The sequence below is a fragment of the Rhinolophus ferrumequinum genome, chromosome 27 (assembly GCF_004115265.2).
Source record: "Rhinolophus ferrumequinum isolate MPI-CBG mRhiFer1 chromosome 27, mRhiFer1_v1.p, whole genome shotgun sequence".
In the NCBI taxonomy this organism is placed as follows: domain Eukaryota; kingdom Metazoa; phylum Chordata; class Mammalia; order Chiroptera; family Rhinolophidae; genus Rhinolophus; species Rhinolophus ferrumequinum.
Window position 1 is genome coordinate 21,728,855 of NC_046310.1, and position 16,162 is coordinate 21,745,016.

Here is a 16,162-nt window from a genome sequence, read left to right on the forward strand (position 1 = left end):
ACAGCCCGCCGGGTTCATTAGCTCAGGGAGCTCCAACCGAGATCGTGGGTTCCATCACCTCAAAGACCAGCTTCGGTTCAAACGCAAAATAGCCCCATAGCTGGAGGCCATCTCCTTAACCCAAAAACTGTCTGAGGGACAGAGGGCATTTGATTATATTCTTGTTTCATAAACACTGTTGTTTCATGCATTGTCAGCAAAAAAATAAAATAAGGCATGCAAAGCCAGCAGGATATTTATAAATATTATGTCTGAGCCGTTCTCAAACTCTGATCAATTTAAGAATTCAGAATCCTAGTTGGCTGAGCTTCACAGAGCACTAAGCATGGACAAAGCTTAGTGCTTGCCGTGGTGGTGCAGCCAACAAGAATTAAATTGAATCCAGACGTCATGCCAAGGACATTACCAGTGTACAGAGGACATTCACTTAAGAGGTTTTCCAAAACCAAACATTACTCAATTACCTCAAGGGTAGGGACAGATCTTTGCAGCTACAGTGTAATTGGCACATAGAAGTTCTGTAAATGGTCAAAGACGAATGAATGAATGAACAAACTGGATTTGTCTTGAAATCGTGGGCTTTGTTTGAAAAATTATGTTCATGTTAAAAATTTCATAAATCCACATTCAGAGGCAAATCCCAGGGTATTGCAATACCTGGTAAAATAGTTAGATCATTTCTCTATTTTATCTTCGATGACAAACACCATGGTCCCTACCCTACCCAAGTAAGTGTTTTCAAGCCCAGTTCCTCACAGCGACCAGAGGCCTGGACAAATGACTTGCCTCTTCTTTCACGATGCCAGTAAGCACTTTAGTTTCTTCTCTTTCTTTTTCCATAAAGGGAATTAGGTGGCCAACAGCCTTCTTCATGACCCGAGCTGACTTTATAACCTGGGAAAAACACAGAGAGTCAGACATCTTTACCAAACCACCTAAATGTTTGCTAATGGCCACTTGTGAAAATTTAGCATGAATTACAAACGCATGCTTTGACCTCAGGTCAGCCATACTGAGCCCACTTTTGACAGTGGGAAGGGTAAGGAGTGAGTTCCTTGTGGGGATGGCCAAAGAATGAGGTATAGCAGGAAAACAACGCTAGAAATCAAATGCTGCAATTCCTGTCCTCTGCACTTCTGCACATTCTCTTTTCTGTCTAGAAGGCCTTCCTTCACTTCTCCAAGGTCCAAGCTTCTCCACCACGAGCCTCTTCTCAGCCTTCTCTTCTCAAATCCAAGCATTACAATTTACTTATAATTAAAGCTTATGCTTCAGCAAAAACAGGGTCTTTTACAAAATCCATCAACGTATGCTACACTTCATGGGTAGAAGGATGATGGGAAATAGGTTATGTGCACTGTGCCAAAGCTTCTCCCTACAAGTAAATTTACAGTGGAGAAACCTAGCAAATGCCATTAACCAAATGATCCAGGTTAGCATCACCAGTAATGAAACTCAGCGACACCATGGGCCTCCGACACCTCCACTGAGAAGGACACGGCATCACTCTGTGTTATTCTTGCCAAAAATGAGAAAACATCAGGACAAACTCAAATTGAAGGACAGTCTACAAAATAGCTATATTGAACTCTTCGAAAGTCAAGGTTCTAAGAGGAAATGTTAGACAACACAGGATAAAAACAATGTGGGATCTTGGAACAAAAAGATAATGGTAATGGAAAAGCTGTGAAATCTGAATAAGGTCGTTGTTTAATAGTACTATACCAATGTTAATTTCCTGGGTCTGATAATTGTACTAAGGTCAAGTGAAAATGTTCCCATTAGGGAAAAAAGCTGAGTGAGGGACAGAGAGACATTTTATAATTGACATTTGCAACTTGTCTGTAAGTCTAAAGTTACCTCAGAAGTGTACATTAAAAAGAAGTCAACATCATGGAGAACAAAGACCGAGGAAGCGCCTCAGACTGGAGGGGGCTAGGAAGACAGGACGAGGACCTGTGAGTGACGAGGACGAGGACCCGAGTGAGTGTGAGATGGTGAAGGTGCACACGCTTCAAACTGTGTCCTTTAATTACGTGCAGCTTAGTGTACGTTAACTATAAAGCAATAAAGCTGTTAAAATAAGGATGAACGCTATGAAGGGAAGTGGGCAATTAATAATACAGGATAAGGAATTAAAATGAAAATAAGAACAGAGCTGTGTAGTTTTTTCTAGGCCTCACAGCCCCAAACCCAGATGGCTCACCAAGTATTGGAGACTGATGTGGAGAGAAGCTTCTATAAATCAAAATGAGAGTTCTGCGCTTACTCGAAACATATCATTTAATGTCTATCACTATTTAAAATGGTAATGATTTTTCCAAAATATGCATTCTAAAAGATACTGGTTAGTCAAACCAAACGTTACTATTAATTTTAAATTAACCTTGGGTTTTATTTTATACAATTTGCAGAGAAGTGGATAGATACTGGGGTAAGAGGTGGTACAGAAGATCAGAACACGAAGATTAGAGGCTAAGAATTTCCAGATCACCTCTAACTTCCACATCACCCTAAAGATGGATTTTTCTAGACATTACTCCTAAATACTTGTAGAGAAAGAATGACCAGATCTCAATGGCCCTGAGCTCTTATCAAAATTAAAACCTGGAAATATATCCAAACTTACTATTTATTGAAAGATACAGACTTTTCCTTTCAGTTCTGAAAATTTCCCCCCATCTTTTGCCAACCTGAGGTAGAAACATTTTTCCAGCTCCAAAAAGGTCACCAACAACTTTCATGCCATTCATCAGAGGCCCTTCAATTATATTCAGGGGTCGGGGATATTTTTCCTGGTTTAACCTGGCTTCCTCAGTATCCTCAATAATATGTTTTTCAATGCCCTACAAGGAAAAAAAAAAAAATTAGGAAAAAAAAAATCACATAAAACACTGGCTTAAGTCCAAACAAAGAACGAACCACAGAAATGCTTAAGAGTGCAGGTTTGGGAACCTGACTGCTTGGGTTCAAATCCTACCTCCTATCACCAATGCAGGAAATTCATTAAGCCTCAGTTTCCTAGATTACAATATACATAGTACCCGCCTCATATGGTTGAGGGTTATCTGAGACACCTATGTAAAGTGCAAAGTACTCAGTAAAAGTGAGCTATAAGTGAGAGAAGGCGTACTAATAAGTGAAGTTCAAATTCAGAATAAAATACACTTTTTATTCTAGTGGTTTAACAGATTATACATTAATACGTATCTCCTGTGAAATCAGCACGTCTTCTCACTGCAGTGCTAGGAGCTGGAGCGGAAAGACAATGGGCGGGGCCCTTAGGTGAAGTTCAAATCCATGGAGCCTCCACTGATGTATCCAGCCTTCAGTGGTCAAGCCCCAACCTCCAGCGGCCCCAGTTCAAGGATCCCTGAATGTCGCTGACTAATTCCCACAACTTGAAATACACGAATCTCAAGAAGTTAAAAGTTAAATTCTAGAGCCAAAAAAAAAAAAAAAAAAAAGAACTGAAATTCTCCAGACTCAGAAATGAGGAAACTGAAGCCAAGAGATTATTTATCTTGCCTAAAATTCCAGTCATGAGCAGAAGAGCCAGGACTTGCTTGTGATCACATGACAACCTGATCTAGGACAGCGCTATCTCGAGCACCGCGCTGCTGCCATTTGGGCTGAGTAATTCTCTGTCATGCAGGCCTGTCCTATGCCCTGCTGGACGTGTAGCAGAATGACTAGCCGCTGGATCCAGGAACACCTCCCACCCCCAGTGTGACAACAAAACTTGTCTCTGGACACTGCCAAATTGGGGTGGGGGGAGTCCAGGGAACCTCCTTCGCCAGATGCCGTCAGCACCACCCCTGCAGCACATCAGACACCCGGGGGGACGGGCCTCCACCCTGGAGCCCCCACGCATGCAATCCCCCACGCTCACCTTCACGAGGGCATACTCCAGGCGTTCCTCAATAGGGCCGTTCCTCCACTCATCAGTCTGCACGACTTTTTTCCCTCCTTTGCCATGAGTCTGAATTGAAATTAGGACACAGAGATGGGGCCAACAGGTCCTTACTGAACTATCTGGCAGCAGAAATTATGCCTGATCCTTCTTTTATATTTCCAGCCCCTAGTAGAGCCTCCAACATGAATTAGTATCTCAATAAATGTTTGAGGGAAGGAGAAATCTTTTAGAATTTCAACTTTTAGGAGAGAGACAAAGTGAGGCTCCGTGTTTTCCTTCCTTCTTTCCTAAAAGATAACTTAGGAAAAAAGGTTTACAGGATAGTCAGAGCTCTACCCCACATGTGATGAGCTTTTAGAGCTCTCAGCAAGGACCATCACTACCCACAGGTATGTGTAGAGGGGCTGTAATGAAGCTAAGGAAGCCATTGTCCTGCTGCTGGGCACTAAGAGATGCAGGACACGGCCCAGGTGCCCAGGACTCTGTCACGTCATAAGGGAGGTGGAAAGATCAGCTCCAAGAGAAAGCATGTGCCAAGGGCTGAACGAGTAGATGATACAGACTAGACCCGGAATTTTAAGGAAGGAGTTATCATCACAGACTGTGGTGAAGAGAACCTTTGTAGAAGCTGACAGATTCAGCAAAGGGACAAAAGTGCAATGATCACGCTGCACAAGGTGAATTGCAGTACTACCACATCTGTTTTCTCCATCTCACTGGCGGTACCAGTTGCCCAAACCAGAAATCTAAGTATCATTCTTGAATGTATATTCACTCCTCACATTCAATCACCTAGTCTGAATGATTACACCTCCTCTATTATTTATGTCTCCCCGCTTTCACTTTCATAGTCCAAGCAACTAACTGGTCTCTGCAGCCCATAATCACCCTGGTCTCCAGGCATCTTCTGCACAGTAGCCAGAAGGACCTTCCAACATCTGGGGAAACTATCCCATGTGAAAAAATTCAGTGTAAGTTCCCCACTGCTCTCACGGTATACTGCGACTCCTTTCTGTGCCACACACTGACCCCGGTTGGCTTTCTCCTCTAGCTTCCTCTTCTCCTGTTCCTGCAAGCTCAGCTACCCTGAATATTCTAGTTCCTTACACTCTCCATCATCTCTTTACCTCTGCGCCTTCATAGTCATTCATCTGACACATATTTATTCAGCGCCTACCGTTTCCCTGAAAGTAAGACCTAGCCGGACCATCAGCTCTCATGCATCTTTAGAGCAAAAATTAACATGTGACCCAATATATTATATTATATTATACCCAGTCTTATAGTAAAATAAGACTGAGTCTTATATTAATTTTAGCTCCAAAAGACACATAGAACTGATGGTCCGGCTAGGTTTTATTTTCGGGGAAACATGGTAGCACAATTTCAGGCCTCAGTTAGATGCACATGTGAGTCTCCTGCCAGGGACCAGCAGGCCGCCCTCCAGCACCAAACCTCAGTCTGGCTAATTCCTGTTCAGCTTTCAGGTGCCTCTATCCCCTATCACAGCACTTACCACACTACATGACAACGGCCTTCATACATTTCTGCATGTCTCAGAAACTGTGAGCTCTGTAAGGGCACACCCCCTTACTGGTGAGGTCTTCTAAGTTCAGTAAAGAGCACAGCCCAAAATCAGAGTTCAGTCAGTACTAGCTAAATAATTTAATGCTGAACTAAACTGGATTTTTCTGGACCAGTGTTTGTGCAGGACAGTAGAAGCCAAGTCACAGAGTGCCAGAAATCCAGGCTACGGAGTTTGGATCTAACCTTCCAGGCAATTGTGGGGTCAGGGGTGGGGGACAACACAATTCAAAGTTCTGAAGCTGCAGAATTACATCCAAAGTAGTATTTTTAAGAGAACCCCACGAGAAGGAGAATGTTTTAATAGCCCATGATAAAGGCCTGGAATACTGGTGGTAACAGGAAGGGAAAAAAGGGCTAACATAAAAACACTGAGGCTGAAGTGCTACCTGAAATAGTAACACAGGGCTTCCTCTCTTACCAGAAAAACCTAAAAAGGATGGTCATTAAAACGAATTTCCTGCAACATTATTCACAATAGTCACAACATGGAAGAGTCCATCGATGGATGAATGGATAAAGATGTTATACATGTACACAATGAAATATTACTCAGACATAAAGAAAGAAATGCTGCCATTTGCAATAACATGGATGGACCGCAAGGGCATTACACTAAGTGAAATAAGTCAGACAGAAAAAGATAATTACTGTATGATCTCACTTATATGTGGAATCTTAAAAAAAAATAAAATGAATTCATAGATACAAAGAACAGATTGCTGGCTGCCAGAGGTGGAGGTGGGTGAAATGGGGGGGCGGGTCAAAAGGTACCAACTTCCAGTTATAAAAGAAATAAGTTTTGGGGATGTAACATACAACATGGCGACTATTACATATTTGAAAGTTGCTAAGAGAATAAATCTTAAAAGAGCTCATCATAAGAAAAACATGTGTAACTGTTTGATGATAGATGTTAACTATACGTATTGTGTAGATCACATTTCACAATATACACAAATATCTAAACACGTTGTACACCTGAAATTAATATGTCAATTACACCTCAATTTAAAAAAACTGAAAAAAATCACCAAAAAAATTACAAAATTCATGTTATATACTCTGACCTCTATTGAAGGGAAAAAACACAAAACTAGAGCTGTGTGGCACTGGACAGAGAGAGACAGAGAGGGAGAGAGAAGAAAGGCCTTCTAAGGCCCACAGTCACATCACTGGATACATATAAACACCATTTGTTCCATGAGCCACACAATCAGGCAGTTCCTGCCTGTGGGATGGAGTCTGATGTGTAAAAACAGGGCAGAGTGTTCCCAACACCCTTGCAAAAAGGACTTGGTGTGTTTTCACAGAAAAATGCAGTGTGCGGCACACAGGGGGTGAAGGTCAGTGTGAATAAGAACAGTGGCAAGTGACACAGCGAGGGCCGCTGAGGGCCCTGCTGATGCGCGGGGGCGGCAGTGAATGAACACGGCCCAGCGGACGCACATGCTTCAGGAAACCCACGCTCAGTGAAACGGCACCACCCAAAGCAGCTATTTCACAAGCACAGGGTGGCATGCGGGGCCCACCTTGCTTCCCAACTAGTCATTCAACAAGACCGTCTCCACGACCTGAATATGAGCCGCTGCACAGTTTCGGTCAGACCAGACACCAGACACACTGGCAGCTCATCAAACAGAAAGCTACCAGGCACACCGAACCATCAGTTATCGTGGCCACCTGGCTACTCCGTGTGTGTATCTAGGAGCTCCTGCTTCTCGGGGCCCTCACGGTGACCTGTGCTTTGTTTCTGACATCAAGGGAAATGAATTGCTCGAGAGAAAGCCAGAGAACAAGACTTCCAGTGGCAATGAGAAGGACCAAGGCCAGGTCAAGGAATAGATGACATTTTTGCCAGAAAAGTATCAAGAATATTCTCTCAACCCCACATCATTCAAGAGCCGTCCTATTCAGAGCAGAGATCCTGCCAGTCCTGCCCAAAGGGGTCTTGATCTCTATCAAGATACTGCTTCCTGAAGAAGCTCCCTGTGAATTAGCTGGCACCATCAGACCTTAAACAGCCAGATAATTTACTCACCACTGGTCAGTCTGTACCAAATTAGGGGAATTATTTTTCAATAAACTCCTTATTCCCCCCAAATGGAATTAGACTGTTTAGGAAGACGGAAGACAGGCCTTTTTCCACCCTTTTCAATAATGGATCAGACAGGAAGTTGGGTGCAGGCCTCATCATTTAATAACAAAAGGAGACAATCATTCTCTCAAAAGAAAAAACAAAATTCCTCAGCCCCTATTTGCCTCATAACCTGCTTTTCAAGTTTCATTTGCACTCGGGGTATCCTGGGAGTTATTAAAGTATATCTGCTCTGTTATTAATTTCATTAATAGTAACAGAAGTCACCTTGAATGTAGACAGTTAGCCTTCTTGACAGAGGGGCCAATGGCTTGCAATCAGTCCTTGTGGTTCCATTAAGAGGGAAGCAATTTCTTATACAATGGAGTGTTAAGCTCTTGTAATCGCTATTAAGATTTCCCTGTGCTGTGTCCCAGGAGCAAAAGCTCTTGGCAGCTCAGCACCATATACAGAAACAAAAACTGGTAAACAAATGCTAAAAGTGAACACAGACAGAGAAGAGTCAGTGACATAAAATACAAAGCCAACAAAACCTTAAATGAGAACAGTCTTATAAATAAGGAGCCCCATCTTTCCTAAGTGGGAGCGCTGTCTTACGGGGACGATGGAGAAAAAGGTGAAATAGCACATCATCTCATGGGTTAATTAAGCATGCTCTAGTATAAATTCACGAATATGGAAGCTGGGATGCCCTGCTGGCCTTCAGCAGAACCCTGTCTCACTCAATTATTAATGGAGGGTCTCCCACCAAGTGGAAGATGGGCTAAGACAAAACTGAATCGTGTTTCAAAGCCATGTCTTGATGTTCAGAGAACATTAAAGAGCTAAGCACTTTGTCTACATGAGCAGAAACAGTCATGGAAATGGGAAAAGAAACCTGGGGACTCTTTCTTCTGTAATGAGCTGAGAAGCAGAATTTGATTATACCTGCAACGACAGACCTGAGACATTCTGTCCTGGATCCACGTGAGAAATGTGAGAGGTTGTCAGGGAGCTGAGAGGAGGGGCATGTACTCAAGCAGAGGCTGAACTCCAATCAGCTTTGCAGTTTCAGAAATCTAAACCTGGCCACCCATCAGGCTGGGAAATCAAGGACACAGCTAATCCTAAATGGTCCTATCCTCCTTCCAGAACATTTTAGTGTGCTTCGATGGAAGAGGAAAGGTTACCAGTTCTGCCAGAGTTAAATTCAGATTTTAATATGGAAAACATAACAAATGTGGCAATATACAAAAAAACCACTTTACTGCTTTTCTACCCTGATGTATAAGGAAAATGTCTTCCTTTGCCATCACTTTCTTAAATAAATTAAAAAGTAAGTTTTTTGAGGTAAAGATCTCATCTTTCCTTAAACTTAATTTGAGGAAGCAGCACCCATTTAATGTACCTAGGACAACCCAACATATAATAAGCGGGAAACAAAAAAACTGGTATTTGTATTAACTATCATTATTCTCATGTCTGTAGAGCAGATGAGTGCAGACCTCGAGTTCCAAACTGCAGAGATGTCACAGATGGAGCAGATCCTAACATATACAAATGTAAACATATAACAATGGGGACCAGGCAATACACAGCCAAACAAGAAAATCCAAAATAACCAATTTAAATTGTGAGGTAGTAAATTATCTAATAAAATGGAAAGGTGCTCCCAGTATACTGATAAACAAACAGGTTATCAAAAAGGCAACTAGAACATAGTTCTATTTTTGTAAATACATGTGAGCGTGCATGTGTGTGGACACACCTAAGATACATATTCATTTGGGGGAGAAAAGAAAGCAACCCATGACAAGAAGGTTATAACAAAATCTCAACAGTGGTTGACTTCAGGTAGTAGTAGGATGATGAGTGATTTTTATTTTCTTCTTTTGCTTATCTGTATTTTGTAAATTTTCTAGAATGAATATGTGTTACTTTGGTGTGAGAAAAATTAATTTTATATTTTAAAATAAATGGAAACATAAATTCAGAATCCTGAAGCAGCCTAAACATGGCCTGTTTCTCCTTCCTGGCCCTCCCTAAAACGCCTCCTCTGGAACTCCCTGCAGAAATCTTCAGTGATCCAAAGACATGAATCACGTACCTGCTTCTATTCTACAATGGAGGTCACTGCACGTGAGCGATGAATTCAAAGACAGGGAAGCCCCCATCAGAACACCTTCTCTCTACCTGGGCATAGCGTAAGAGCTTCTCGGTGGCCTCCGGGTCTTTGTTCCAGATGAGATCTTCACAGAGCTGGAGAAGTTCCTTATGGATATCGTCATACACAGGGAGGTTTCCAGCATTCACTATCCCCATGTCCATGCCAAACTAAGGGCAATACAAAGAACAATGAGCATTTTCAGTGACGGTCTAAATCAGGGGTCAGCAAACTTTTTCTGTAAAGGGCCAAACAGAAAATATTTTAGCTACTGTCTCTGTCGCAACTACTCAGCTGAGCGGCAGCAGCATAAACGCACACAGACCACACGTGAGTGGCTGCAGCTTCTCTCCAGTAAGACGATCATTCACAAAAACTGGCAGTGGGCGAGAGTGGAACTGCAGGTTTGCAAACCCCTACCCCAGGTAAGAGCTAGTTTCAAAGGGAACAGGTGTTCTACCATACCTTGATTGCATGGTAAAGGAAAACCCCATGCATTGCTTCTCGAATGGCTTCCATTCCTCGGAAGGAGAAGGACAAGTTGGAAAGACCGCCACTTATTCTGGCTCCAGGTAACGTCCTCTGCCAAAAATTTAAAAAGTGAAAAGATTCCCCTAGTTTTCCAAAAGCAGCAATCACATGCCTTAAACTTTACATGTAAGAGTGGGAAGTAAAAAAACAGATCAAGTTCAAGGTTCCCACCACACCTTGTGAGACTATCAAGCATTAGCATGTATGAGGAACAACAGGAACTCTTACCATGTTTCCCTGAAAATAAGACGTAGCTGGCCCATCAGCTCTAATGCGTCTTTTGGAGCAAAATTAATATAAGAACCGGTCTTATTTTAACATAAGACCAGGTATAACATAATATAATATAATATAATACCAGGTTTTATATTAATTTTTGCTTAAAAGACGCATTACAGCTGATGGTCTGGCTAGGTCTTACTTTTGGGGAAACACGGTACATACTGTTGGCTAAAATACAAACCAGCTCAAGCACTTAGGGAGACAGCTCCCATGACCTACGACTATGACCCAACAATTCCACTTGCGGGCATATGCTACAGAGACACTCATGCACATGTGCCCAAAATACACATACAACAATGTTCACAGCAGCCCTGCTCACAATGTCCCAAACTGGAACAAACCAAATGCCTATGGACAGCAGAACAGTTAACCGTGGAGTAATCACCCAATGGAATGATATACAGCAATAAAAACGAACAAAAGATAGTTACAACACCGATGAATCTTTAAAGTGAGGTTGGGTAAGGAAGAAAGGCCTAAGAATCTTAGATTTGATGAAGCTCAGAAACAGGCAGAACTACACTGTTTACACAGTCGATTCCTGTGTTTTGTGGTAATTATGTTCTATAAAGTCACCACAAACACTGAACCAGGAAACACTGAAAACCACTGTTCCTGAGGAAATACAGGATTAGGTTCCTGTGAGCCTCCCGTCACAAAATTTTCATCGATTGATCAATATATAACCTTGTTTTATGTGTGTTTCCATTTAAAGACATCTGCTTAATACATATTGTTGATTGACCATACTGAGCGCACAGCTAACAGCTGTGTGACACGTGTTTTCTCCTAAGGCACATCACAGCCTTCTTGCTCTTGGAGCAGCAGACAGCACCTCAGCACTCTGCTCAGGGTTCATTTAAACAGAGAAAGCCATCACCGAGAAAAAGCTCAAAAACTGAGACGTAGGGCACTAAAAGGACCATGAAAAGGACACTTGTTTACAGAATGAGAGCTGAAACAAGCAGCAGAGTGTCATGCCCTTTTTGACTTCATCTGAGAACGTGTGGGTCGGGCCACTCAAGTTTTTCACCACTCTGCACGCGGGTATGTCCGGGAAGGACTGCAAAAGCACCACGAGTGTTGATTTGGGGTCACAGATAGACTTTAGCGAGTAGACGGAATTTGCAAATTCAGAATCCATGGATAATTCAGATTGTCTGTACATATATAAGTGATCAATTTATAGAGAAAAACAACAAAACTCAGGAGGAAGGTGTAATCAGAAAGGGAGAAACGAAGCACTACCCACGTTCTATTCAGGACCAAAGTGAGAGCTATCGTACGCTTCATAATTATTATACTTTGTATTTTTTATATATTCTCCAATGTGTATTATATTTCAGTTAAAAATAACATATGAAAGAAAAATAATAAAAGACCCTAAATTTCAGAAAACCAATCTACTACCTCAGAACACGAATGTCAACATCACATATGTTAGTTCAAACTAGTTATGGGAGCCCTGTGGTAAACTGGAGCGCCGTCTTGGGTTGGAGAGAGCAAATGCCCACACTTACCTTAATGACTTCTGTTGCACGGATGAAATTAACGGCATACAAGTTGTGTTCCTCCATCCCAGTGCCAATGGTGAGGATGTTAGGGTCAAAGATGATGTCATTTGGATTGAAGCCCAGTTTTTTCACAAGCAGATGGTAGGCCCGGGTGCATACTCTGACTTTGGTGTCTGTTTCTGTCGCCTGGAGAAAGCAGCAATAGATTGTAATTTGAAATAGAAAAATAAAATGTTATCTGTGAAGACAGAAGCACGTTTCCCTTGTCAAAAGCACTTAAGTACCAATGCGGGGATTTCATAAAAATTCAAATGCCTAGCAGCCGCCAAACATTTTTTCAAATTATCTCAGAGGAGGAATTGGTTTAAAATCCCTTTGTGTTTTCACCAGCACCACAGCTACTTGGCTTCTGTAAAAATGGAATCTTACATGCACATGTATTTATAATATACCACGTATATTAATAAATAGGCCTCTGAAAGCTACACACGTGATGAGGACTCAGACAACAAAGGGACGAATTAAAAGCAAATGTCGGGCAGCCAGTTGGCTCCGTGGTTGGAGCGCGGTGCTTATAACATCAATGTCGCCAGTTCCATTCTCACATGGGCCAGTGAGAAACAGCGGCTTGAGCTTGGAGCTGAGCCACCAGTGTGGTGGCCGGATGGCTCAGTGGTTAGAGCGTGGGCTCCCAACAACAAGGTTGCTGTTTCCATTCCCACGTGGGAAGGTAGGCTGCGCTCCCTGTAACTACGACTGAAAACAGAGACTGGCCTTGGAGCTGAGCTGTGCCCAACACAACTAGATTGGAGGACGACGACTTGACATGAAGCTGATGGGTCCTGGAGAAACACACTGTTCCCCAATATCCCCCAATAAAAAATTTTTAAAAAGCCAATGTCCCTCCTCTCTTAACCTGCCACCCAGGCAACAGTGCCAGAGCTCTCTTGGGTCTTCCTGCAGGAACTTCCACGCAGACTCAAGGATATGCGTGTACTGCCCACCTCCGTCCACACCCACCTTAACAGCAGCTGGTTAATGTGTGCCTTAAACCATCGATATAAATTACATTAGTACTACTCTTCAAAACAGTGACACGAGAGGAGAGCACTGACTCCAGCGAGGCTCAAAGCCCAGCCGCCTCCCCGATCCTCAGAATCAGGGCCTCCATCTCCCATTTCACTTCCTATCATTTGTCCCCTCAGACAGACAGCGAGGTACGTACGCCGAGCGCACACTGTGCTGTGACTCGTGAGATAACTGAACGCCCAGAGTTGGAGTCTTGGGACCAAGAGCAGCTTATGTTCCTTGTATGCCTGTCATAAACTCCCACCTCTGAGGGCAATCTGGAGAAGTATGTTTCTAACATCAAAGAATTTAAAATATAATCCATCTGGTGAGGAAAAGGCCCAAGAATAGTAACACTCAGTCATTTAATCTCAGCCAGGGAGTGATGACCTCTCTGCAAAGGAGGGCCCTAAAATGCAGAAATAATTTGTCAAAGAGAGTCAGAGGAGGAAATCTGAGAATCAGCTCCTAGGCTTGGGTCAACTACCTTGAGCAAGGTAAAAATAAAGGGAAAACTAAGAACCACTGACTGCAGCTTCCTAGAACTATTCATAGCTGTGGTGCTTACTCTACTGGAAAACACATGTTCAACTGAAAAACAGTATCACTTTATCTACACTGAATGAAAAGGCTGGTTATGTGGCAAAAATCTAAAAAACCACTACTGAAAGAGAAATACATTCGAAAGGAAAAATAAACCAGTCACAACAATAAAACAACACAAAGTACCTAGGAATGATCTCGAGGGTTCCTATTTAAGGAAAATGATGTAACGTGATTGATAGTAATTGGAAAGACGACCATGTTCCTGAGTGACAAATCTGAATAATGCCAAGGTACCAATTCTTCATTATTTTCTAGGTTAGGATTAATTAAATTTTAATCAATATCCCAATGGGGCTTTATTTCTCCATAAATTGGAAAATTATTTTCAAATAATTTTAACATAGGAAAATGTGTTGAATTATAATGAATGCATAGGATGATATCGATTATTCGTTCATATAGTTTACACATGTACAAACGAAAAATCATAGTCTATTCTGCCAGTGTGTGATAATTGTATTCCTGGGGAACCTTATCAAAAATTGTCATATGAAAATCATCATTTCAATTAGTGAAAGACACTTGAAAGGTGTTCTGTATTTTGTTATTTAGAGTTAAAAATAACAGTTGATCAAAACTACTAACATCAACAAAAAACATAGAAATGATTCCTAGTTGAAGTCTCAGGACCAGCCCCTCTGTCAGATCTGGCCTTGGCCACACAGTTTTGGCTGTAACACGGATCACAGACATAAACCAAGGACAGCAGCCAGATACTGAAACAAAGGCAGGTGTGAGTTCACTCACAACAGTGGTTTTCATTTCAGATTGTTGCTTTCTTCGTATCACCAGTGGTATCATCCAAGCAAAGCAAATCTCAGTTCTTAACTGGTTCTCACCCCCAATAGCATCAAGAGAATTCAATCGACAGAAGACATGCCTTTATACCAAAACATCTGTACTGCTGGATTTCTGAACCGTGCAAGCACATGAATTTTTTGCTTTGCTCTTTATAATTTTTAATACCACAATTCTATAAGAGTATGTATGTCTATAATCATACAGAAAAATTATTTTTAATGAGAAAAAGCAGTTTTTAAAAAGGCATCTTTAATTCCACTACCTTACTCTAACAATTATTTTTCTTTACTGCGTTTTCCTCCACTTTTTATCAAATGTAGTTTTTACATAGTCATATACACAGTGTCTATATAATTTTTGGTTTTATATTTTTAATTTATATTTCTAAGCACTGTCATGCTGTTCCATAATCCTCATAATTAATATTTAAATAATCTGGATAATGTTCCAACAGAGTGATGTAACAAGTAACCAATTTCTCTTCAGTTGGGCATTAAGGTTGTTACATCTTCAGTAAAGCTGCGCAAAAATCTTTGCACACATAGTATTCTTATGCTGCCGAATCCTTTTATTGGGATAATTTCCCTGAAATGAGATCATTAGCTCAAAAGGTATGAACATTTTTATCTCTTGACAGATATTACGCTGTCTTTCAAAAGCACTGTCCCAGTTTATACTAGACTCGACGATGAACGAGGCTTTCTGCTGACCACTGCTGTACCAGCAGACAGCAATCGTTTTTAAGTTTACTTTTACTAACTTGGAAGAAAAATATTACCTTAATACAACTCTAATATGTATTTCTTTCATAAACAGCAAGTTAACTTTTTCCCCTACATTTTCATTTGTGATCACATTCAAATCTAAACGGGGAAAGCTTATTCTCAAACAAGATCAGGCACTAACACTGTTAACAGACAAAGTGTGGGGATAATCCAGGATATGGAAACTCGCATCAGTCTTCAAACTAGGCTCCATCTCGGCCTAGACATTTGACCTCAGCTCACAGTAAAATAGGACGACAGCTACCCCAGGTGGCTACTGAAAGGACTCAATGAAATAAACTCTGCTGGTGGTTTTCAATGAGATTAGACATAAAAATCACCTCTAAAGCTTTAAAATTACAGAAGCCAGGTCTCACCCCAGACCACAGGAGTCAGAAACTCAAGGACTGGAGTCCAGGGGTGTGCTTGTTTTTTAAAAGCACAGGCAATGCGCACCCTTCCCTGTGGGAGAGTTCTGTTTTCCTCAGGTCAAGCACCGCAGATCTGCAAAGCACACAACATTCCACTCTCATTCAGAGATGACCTTGCTTCTTACTTCACTGAGAAAACACGCAATCAGACTCACACCAGCACCCTGCCCGGTGCCTGCAATCTATGCTCTTACACCTTCCTTCTTTCCTGCATGGTGAGCAAGCTGCCTGCCTGCCCTCCGCTCACACACTGATTGCCAGCCCTCCCAACTCCCAAGGGCACAGACCTCATAAATGCCCCCATCCTCTCCGGCATCAACTCCTCCCTCTCTCTACAAGGTCATTTCAATCAGCTTGCAAAATCATACTGTCACATCATCTATCTCCTCTCTCTCTCTCTCTCTCTCTCTCTCTCTCTCTC

The 16,162-nt window shown here is 41.9% G+C and overlaps 1 protein-coding gene across 3 annotated transcripts in view; it reads right to left on the reverse strand.

Moving 5' to 3' along the window:
* Nucleotides 1-16,162, reverse strand: part of MTR (5-methyltetrahydrofolate-homocysteine methyltransferase) — an 83,334-nt gene that overhangs the window by 31,370 nt on the left and 35,802 nt on the right. For all 3 annotated transcript variants that reach the window (XR_004422257.1, XM_033099659.1, XM_033099658.1), the window contains exons 16-21: nucleotides 12,078-12,257; nucleotides 10,207-10,323; nucleotides 9,771-9,911; nucleotides 3,893-3,982; nucleotides 2,694-2,846; nucleotides 787-894 (exon numbers count right to left, since the gene is read on the reverse strand). Coding sequence is in view for 2 of the 3 variants with exons in the window: in XM_033099659.1 (XP_032955550.1) it covers nucleotides 787-894; nucleotides 2,694-2,846; nucleotides 3,893-3,982; nucleotides 9,771-9,911; nucleotides 10,207-10,323; nucleotides 12,078-12,257 (789 nt within the window). In the remaining variant the exon portion in view is untranslated. The remainder of the gene's footprint in view (nucleotides 1-786; nucleotides 895-2,693; nucleotides 2,847-3,892; nucleotides 3,983-9,770; nucleotides 9,912-10,206; nucleotides 10,324-12,077; nucleotides 12,258-16,162) is intronic.